The sequence below is a fragment of the Helicoverpa armigera genome, chromosome 9 (genome assembly GCF_030705265.1).
Source record: "Helicoverpa armigera isolate CAAS_96S chromosome 9, ASM3070526v1, whole genome shotgun sequence".
Taxonomy (NCBI): domain Eukaryota; kingdom Metazoa; phylum Arthropoda; class Insecta; order Lepidoptera; family Noctuidae; genus Helicoverpa; species Helicoverpa armigera.
Window position 1 is genome coordinate 8,984,881 of NC_087128.1, and position 8,430 is coordinate 8,993,310.

The 8,430-nt window shown below is 36.8% G+C and overlaps 2 protein-coding genes across 22 annotated transcripts in view; one reads left to right on the forward strand and one right to left on the reverse strand.

Annotated features, from left to right (window-relative positions):
- Window positions 1-4,507, forward strand: part of LOC110372605 (CAP-Gly domain-containing linker protein 1) — a 41,665-nt gene extending 37,158 nt beyond the window's left edge. For all 21 annotated transcript variants that reach the window (XM_021329428.3, XM_021329427.3, XM_049839183.2 and 18 more), the window contains 5 exons: window positions 21-2,839; window positions 2,926-3,068; window positions 3,158-3,301; window positions 3,576-3,751; window positions 4,060-4,507. In XM_021329428.3, coding sequence (XP_021185103.3) covers window positions 21-2,839; window positions 2,926-3,068; window positions 3,158-3,301; window positions 3,576-3,751; window positions 4,060-4,106 — 3,329 coding nt within the window. In that variant the 3' untranslated portion in view covers window positions 4,107-4,507. The remainder of the gene's footprint in view (window positions 1-20; window positions 2,840-2,925; window positions 3,069-3,157; window positions 3,302-3,575; window positions 3,752-4,059) is intronic.
- Window positions 4,508-4,702: 195 nt separating this feature from the next.
- Window positions 4,703-6,066, reverse strand: LOC110372607 (DNA-directed RNA polymerase II subunit RPB11). The gene is made up of 4 exons (XM_021329445.3): window positions 5,894-6,066; window positions 5,736-5,825; window positions 5,487-5,661; window positions 4,703-4,816 (listed from the first exon to the last, which is right to left on the reverse strand). Exons 1-4 carry the CDS (start codon window positions 5,944-5,946, stop codon window positions 4,781-4,783), a joined length of 354 nt encoding a protein of 117 aa, XP_021185120.2. The 5' UTR covers window positions 5,947-6,066; the 3' UTR covers window positions 4,703-4,780.
- Between the last annotated feature and the right edge of the window lie 2,364 nt (window positions 6,067-8,430).

Sequence of the window (8,430 nt, forward strand, 5' to 3'; positions counted from 1 at the left end):
CTTACAATGTCATGTTTCAGTTGTTGGGGTGAGTAAGGAACACGAAGTTAACCTCAATAAAGAAATCACAAAACTGAAAATGGAACTAAGTGCTAAAATATTAGATTTAGAGCAACTAGAAGACTCGAAGAGGAAACAAGAAACAGTATTCAAATCGCTACAGGAAGAGTTAGGGCGTGTTAAAGATGAATACAATAGTAAAGTTAACGAATACGAGACTCTCTTAAGTGAAGTCTCTCAACAACATGAAAAGAATAAAACAGAAATGATGGAGTTACAGCAAAATTTGTCCGCTAAGACCAAGGAGTATGAAAAACTGCTCGCTGAACTAAGTACATCTACAAATTCATCCGAGAAGCTTGTCAGTGAATATAGGGAAACTATTCATGAACGAGATAAGGAAATAATAAAACTCAAAGAGGATTATGAACAGGCAGCTGCTAATTTCAACATTAAACACAGCAAAATTGCCGAGGAGCATAAGAAAGAAATCGATGATCGTAACTCTAAAATAGAACAGCTTATGAAAGAGATTGAAAGCCACAAACAAACTTTAGATCAGAGCAAAGTAGAATTCGAAGCTCTCAATTCTCAATTCACTCTTAATGTAGATGAACTGAAACTTCTGAAAGAGGAAAATGAAAAACTCAAACAGTCCATCAACGAATTGACACAAGCTAACAATGATCTAAAAGCAAAAATGTCAGCAATGGAGCTGGAAGTTGGAGAATATAAACGCCAGTTTGAAAGTGCTAACGAAAAATGTGCGGAGCTTCAAAAGGCTAAAGATAAAATTGAATCGGAATACATGAACCTCACTGGTCAGACAACAGATTCGAATGAGCAGTTCAATAAGCTATCCCAACATTTGAAGGAAACTGAAAAAGAATTGCAAGAGTTGAAGGACAAGCACAGGGAGGTAATCAACAATCATGCACGAGCGGAACAAGAATTGAAACAAAAGCTGTTTAAGATCCAAGAAGACTTTTCTGTTGAACGCGGACAATTGGTAGTATCAGTTAACGAAAACATAGAAAAACTTAAAGAAGCAGACGGTAAAATTAAAGAATTTGAAACGCAAACTGTAGAAGTCAATAATCGCTTAAGAAATCTTCAAACTGACAATGACAAACTTCTGGATGAAAACTCCATACTGAAGAATGAAATAGAAGCGCTTAAAGTAAAAGAACAGGAACAGAATATGGAACACGACACCATATGCAAAAAGCTAGAAATAGATATTGACAGGTACAAAGAAGAAATATCAATTTTGAAAGCAGATGGTGCAACTTCAGAAGTTAAACTTATGGAGAAAGTGGATCAATTGACAGAAGCACAGAATGATTTGAATAACAAACTGGAAGAAGCAAGAAAGCATGAAGATAGTTTGCAAAAAATATTAGATGATATGACTGCTCAATTGAACAACCAAAAAACTAACTTCGAGAAAGAAATATCACAGTTGCAAAACAATTTATCCACTGTCACCGAAGAAACCAATCAACTGAAGGCTGAAGAAAACCGCCTGAAAGAGATATTGGAACAAAAGCAGAATAATGTTAAAGATCTTACTTTGAAATTAGAAATGCTTGAAGTCGATTTGAAATCCAATGTCGAAATCGTTACTGAAAAAGATCGGCAGCTAGCACAGGTCAACGAAGAACTAAATAAAGCGACAGAAAGTAAAAAACAATTAGAAGAGAAATTGAACGGAGCTGCCTTAGAAACGTCTGCACTTAAACAAAAATATGAAAGCCTAGTAGCAAATTCTTCAGCAGAAGAAACTGTATTAAAGGAACAGTTGGGCCAATTAGAAGTGTTGAAAAAAGAAATGTCTACTTTAGTTCAAGAAAAGACTTCGTTGGAATCGAAGTACAGTGAGACATTGTCAGAATTGACGACGATTAAGAAAAACTACGAAGATGCCGTAAACAAAATTAACGACAACGTAACCGTTAACAACGAATTGAAAAAATCTGTTGAAGAAAAAGATAATATACTAAAACAACAGACTGAGAAGAATGTGATTGATTCAGAAAAAATATCTAAATTGGAAACGGAACTAGATCAGTTGAAACAAGAAGTTTCTAACAAAGATACTGTAATTCAAGAGAAAGAGTCGCAGCTCACGAAGATGCATGATGCCTTACAATTAGGTTCTAGTGAAACACAACAACTTGTTGCTCAACTTCAACTCGAAAATTCAAAACTGAATGAAACATACAAAACCGAAGTAGAATCTCTTAATAATACTCTAAAAACGCTACAGACTGAAGTGGCGGAGAAGGGTAAAGAGCTCGAAGAACTCAAACAAGCAAGTGAAAAAGTGACAGAATTACAAAAACTAGTTGATAAGTCGGAACAAGACATCAAGCAGCTAACAAACATCAATGAAGCCCAAAAAATGAACTATGAAGATTTGAACAAACAATTACAAGCACAGTTTGACGAATATAAGAAAGAAAGCAAGCGTGCTAGACATGACCTTAAAAATACATTGAATGACTATGACAAAGAATTGAAACAATCCAAAGACAAGGTGACAGCAGAAGTAGACAAACAAAATCAATTGCAACAAAAGTTAACAGAAGCTGAAAGTAAAATATTAGAATTGACTCAGAAATTGGACTTGATAGCTGTGCAGCAGAGTACTGACGTAGAGAAAGATAAACAGTTAGAGAAGTTAACAGTAGAACTTCATGCAGCTAAACAAACTTCCGCTGAGTCTGTAGCTAAGAGTGAAACTTTAGTCAAGAATCTTAAAGCTGATATAGAAAATAAAGTTAAGGACTTGAGACTGAAGGAAGACTTGATAGGCAAATTACAAGAAGAAGTAAAGGTAAGAAAGATAATTTTATGTAACTCTATAAAAATGGAAATTTTATCGTCATTAGTATTGTGCTATGTATGCATCAATTTTTTCAGAGCCAAAAAGCTAAAGTAGAAATCGCGGAACGGGAAAAGCTTCTTCTGCAGAAGGAGATGGCGCTAAAGGGTAAAGACGTTCGTGACAAAAATGACAACAGCGCTATGGGTGTTTTAGGGCAGGGCGACACTGCGTCTGAGAAGTAAGCAAAACTTTGGGATTTATGTAATTTTATTACAAATTAACCATATTGAAATGTATATTACAAATACTATCAAATTGTCTTCATAGGACGACGGACGACAAGGAAATGATTGACGGCCAAGTGAGCTTCCTGAACTCCGTGATAGTGGACATGCAGCGCAAGAACGAGCAGCTCATGGCGCGAGTGCAGGCGCTCGAGGGCGGCTCCGTCGCTCCTGAACCTGTTCTTTTGTGAGTTCCTATTGCATTTCTTTTTGATTGATCTGCATTCTATTCTATACTATATTTGATGAAATGATCAGCGATATCATGTAACTGTTTTTAGAATTGGAGTTTTAGAATCTGGTTCCAAAATAATATCGAGATTTTTTGTAACAAAATTGAGAAAATATTCGATATTTTGTGTTTTGCAATCGGTCCCATAATGAAGGTGGCTGATGGCAGGTTAGTCTCGAGTCTCGAAGACTTTATTATATAGACTAAATATTTAATTTATGTTCCAAAGCAATGGGCGCAAAGCCCGCGCAGTAGCCCCGCGGTTGTTCTGCGACATCTGCGACGTGTTTGACGCGCACGACACGGAGGACTGCCCCAAGCAGGCCGGCGAGCCCGACGCGCCGCCGCCGCCCGCCAACCGCCGCGCCGCGCCGCCTCCCAGACCATACTGCGATATTTGTGAAGGTAACAATAACAATTTCTTATCAATACGTAGTATAAAACAAAGTCGATTTCTCTGTCCCTATTTCCCTATGTATGCTTACATCTCTAAGACTATGCAACGGATTTTGATGCGGTTTTTTAAATAGATAGAGCGATTGAAGAGGAAGGTTTATACATCCATAAAATAGATGGGAAATACTGTTATCCCGTGCGAAGCCGGGGCGGGTCGCTAGTTATTGATATATTTGAGAATTAATCACAATCTTAATAATTTTACGACGATTTTCTGAATTAAACTGCATCAATTAATAAATGTCTTTTGTTTACAGTATTTGGCCACGCAACCGAGAACTGTGATGAAGAGGAAACTTTCTAATTTGCCTATTTATTGACGGATTAGTTTTAATGTTACCGTTATTGTTGTTACTCGTTTTAGTTGGCTATTATTTATTATTGTTTACCATTGCGATGGTATCACTTGTTTTATAGTTAATATCTTAGGAAAATGTTTGTAAATAAGTACCTTTGATCTTTTATATTACTAAGAGAATCATTGCATGTTATATTTTTTAATAATTAGGTGATTGGTAAATCAAGTTTTCGTATGCATTATCTGGTCATAATGCATATTGAGAAATGATCTTTATGGCACAAATTGGTCTTTCATCACAATCATGATTCTAAATAATTCTATTGCATCCTATTTTAATTTATTTAAAATATAATTAAATGAACACCAAAATATAACAGTTTTATAACAATAAATTAATTGAATTATTTACTTGTTTTATTTTGTTACCAGACCTAGACAAACTTTTTTCAGAAAATGTAAGATGCATTTTTATTCAAAAAAAGCAGAAAATACTTTTCAAGCTTCAAAATTACATGGTGACGAAGATATTGAATGCTCAATTTATATCGTTCTTTGAGTACTGAATGATAAACAATGGCTTTGGTTATAAATAAATACTCTTTGATACTCAATAATTAATTATTATTTATTCAAATAATTCACATTCATGACCTTATCCTATATTATGTTTCTTATTTTCAATCTAATCCTTCCTTCTTCTCTTTTATGGCTTCCTGCAAGAAAGAAAACATTATTCTAGTATTAGTTTATTATAATTAATTCCAGTTGCATTTGACGGATGACTACAATATTCATATCACATATTGTTTGCATTGATAGATACATTGTTAATTCCGCTCAAACAACAAAAATGCAGGATATAACTGATAATGAAAAAAATATCCCACATTAATAAAACTTTTTGTTAGAATTTAAAAGCTATTCTAAGTCAATAGTATCACATCTGTCCAGAGTTTACCAAATGTGCTTCCCATCTCAACTCTGCATCAACAGTAGGGCCCAGATTATGGACTTCACTAACTTAACACACTGACTCACTCATCAGGAAAAAGTTTATAATTGATAGTAAAGCACTAGTTTGATACTCGCTTGGTGGAAACAAAGCAATAGCATAGTAGCATTGCAATTTTGCATTTCATTTACATTGTACCATAACATGCCAATACTTAACACCAATTTCATAATCATCAATATTTCATTATGATACACCATTTTATACAAGTCATCAGTCAATTTGACTGTGGAACAACAGGACATAGGCCTCGCTTCAGTCAGAGTTTGGACACAAATCGAAATGAATCACTCATGTTCACATACCATACATAGCTTTTGCAATTGCTCATACCTAAAACATTTCTTTTTCAATATTTTGTCAATACATACCTTGAATCGTTCTTCAAATAGTGACAGTTCTGAGGTTAGGTCAGTGATGGCATTCATAAATGCCTCTTGCGGAGTGTAGTCCGAAGTAGTCTGAATTCGCAGAACAAACTTATGTTCCAGAGGATGAGGCACCTTGTATCCGGCGAACAGCACCTTCGGATCCTTCAATAGCTGGCTGTAAAGAACAAATTATAAAGATAGATGATAAAACAACGATGAAATTCATTGTAATATGGATAGAATACATACTGCCTAATCATGTTTCCGAGTGTGTGATCTTCCTTATTTACTGTGAATATTGCTGCGTTGGTCACCTTTGTGTCTTCTTCTTTCTGAACCCTAAAATTTAAAACCGGTAAGTAACAAGTAAATATCACAATAAAGCGTGGGGTAGATAAAATGCTTACTTTTTCTCTCCATCGTAAAGAAGAAATGATTCGAATGTTGGAGGTGCGTTCATTTTGATCTATCAATGTATTCTATTTCTTCAATAAATAACACTAAAGCAAATGGCCAACTTTTCTGAATAATAAAGCGAAATATGCGAAGAAAACAAAACTGGCAAAATAGTGAATTGTCAACAACGGACTGACATTGACGAAGTTGACAGTAGCCGCAGTCATAGAGAATATACTCTACCACAGATTTATAATACTCACTAAAATCTTTTTGAAAAACTATTTTTTTTTTAATTTTTAATGGCATGGCCTTCTAGCCTTTGTGCCAATTTTGAAAAACTATGCATGTGGAAACCCTAGAGATAAAAAGAACAGGGTATGCCTTACTGTGGATCGTTACATAGAGAGGCTTTCTATGTCTATCTTGATTGCTTGTTGATCGTTTCCGCAGTCAAGGTGAGAGATAAGGAGGCATGCAACTATTTTTCTCGTAGCCTGTGACACCTCAAAGCATTAGAAGATGTGGGATTTAAGTAAGTACTTATATGGTATAACCAATGTGGAACTAGGGCTTTCAAATACCGGATTTTTTCAATTCCGGTATCAATACCGGTATTAAAAATTTCAATACCGTGATCACGTGATCACGGTATTGTCGGTCATGCTAATATTGCAATATTCCAGATAGCTCCTTTATGCGTCTTCGAAGTGCTTTTGCAAGATTTTGACTTAAGTCATTGCTTGCAAGCTTGACCATCTAACTTCGTGAACATAAATTTTAGCGCAATATCCGCTTTTAGTAAATTGGCATCCCGTTTTCAAATTTTTAATACAGTTACTTTGACTACAGAAAAGCTGTTGTAAATATTTTTTAATATTGTCAAATCGAATTCGTCTAATTTGAAATCGGGGTTTAATTTTAGATCGAATAAAACTTTTAAAACACAATCCTTTAGTTTAAAAAGCGTCCAATCATAGCCCCGACACTATGACTAAAAATGAGATTGACTTCATCATGACGAACAAGAAGCACATAGTCAGAGACGTCTCCTTGATCAATAGGTTTAATACCGGTAGCGATCACCGACTTGTCCGAGGCTCTCTGAATATCAACTTCAAGGCCGAACGTTTTCGTCTGATGAAGGCTAGGCTCCGACCAACACTGCTCCAAACCATTTCAGGATCTGAAACTTTCCAGTCAAATTTGCCGCCGTGGAAACCACAACAGACGTTGGAAACGACACCAAAACCACGAATATGTGGTTCAGATCCTCAGGGAGGAAGGGTCGATATTCTGTAACAAGCAGCGTAAGGGCAAGAAATCAAAGCTTTCGGAAGAGACATTAGGGCTTATTAAGAAACGACGTGAAAACCCGCCTGTCACTTCGTCAGCTAAGCGGGCTCTAAACCAAGAGATCAACAAGCACGACCTACGGTGCTCCAATACTCTTGACATTGAAAGAGCAATTGAGCTGAATCGGGGGTCAAAGGTGTTCGTACAATCTCTTGGAAGAAGCCACTTGACGAAGCTGACCACAACAAGTGGAGAAGTCATTTCTTCGGTGCCGGCAGTCCTTTCGGAAGTGGAAAATTTCTATGGCCGATTATACGCATCGCATGCATCTCGACCTGATCCCGGAAATGAGGATTCTAGAGCTACTGGGGGAGCTCCAGAAGCTTTTTAACGCCGTCCTGTTTGAAGGGAGAACTCTAGAGGCGTGGAGTAGGAGTGTTGTCGTCCTGTTCTTCAAAAGGGAGACAAAACCCTGCTGAAGAACTATCGACTCATTTCCTCTAAGCCACGTATATAAGCTGTTCTCAAGAGTGATCACGAACCGACTTGCGCGAATACTCGACGAATTCCAACCACCGGAGCAGGCTGGGTTTCGAAGCGGATACGGCACCATATACCACATCCACACAGTGCGGCAGATTATACAGAAGACCGAAGAGTATAATCAGCCCCTGTGTCTAGCATTTGTGGACTATGAGAAGGCCTTTGACTCGATTGATATATGGTCTGTTCTGTCTGGAGTCCCTGCAGCGTTGCCAAGTAGATTGGCGGAAAAAGGCTCGGAGGATGATGATGACATCTTACGAGTACGTAGTTATTTATCTTATTTAATACAACTTCCTGCTACTTATTACAACAAACCACAATAATTAAAATTATAAAAAGATTGTAATACCGTAATCACGGTATTGGCTCGTCAATACCGGTATTGAAAAAAGACCAAAATATATCCGTGATCACGGTATTACGGGATCCCGTAATACCGGTATTGAAAGCCCTATGTGGAACCCAGTAATTAATAGGGTCTGTGATGAAAACGGACTTGGGGACAACAGAGATGTGAGCTGTACTTCCGGGTTTGGACATTGCTGTGCTTTACTTGACTATTAATTGACCAAGCCGATTGATAAGCTTGTCACCAAATTCTCAAAATTCCTAGAATCAGTAGGCAGGTACACAATACCTTTCCTCCAAGATCCTGATCCTTCGATATACATTCTTGGTTAAAGACTACTTTAAATAAAACATCATG

Coding starts and splice junctions, on each gene's coding strand:
- LOC110372607 (XM_021329445.3), bottom strand. CDS start 5,946: ATGAACGCACCTCCAACATTCGAATCATTTCTTCTTTACGATGGAGAG. Junction 5,826..5,893: donor CTTTACGATGGAGAGAAAAA/GTAAGCATTTTA, acceptor TTTAAATTTTAG/GGTTCAGAAAGAAGAAGACA. Junction 4,817..5,486: donor TATTTGAAGAACGATTCAAG/GTATGTATTGAC, acceptor TCTTTCTTGCAG/GAAGCCATAAAAGAGAAGAA.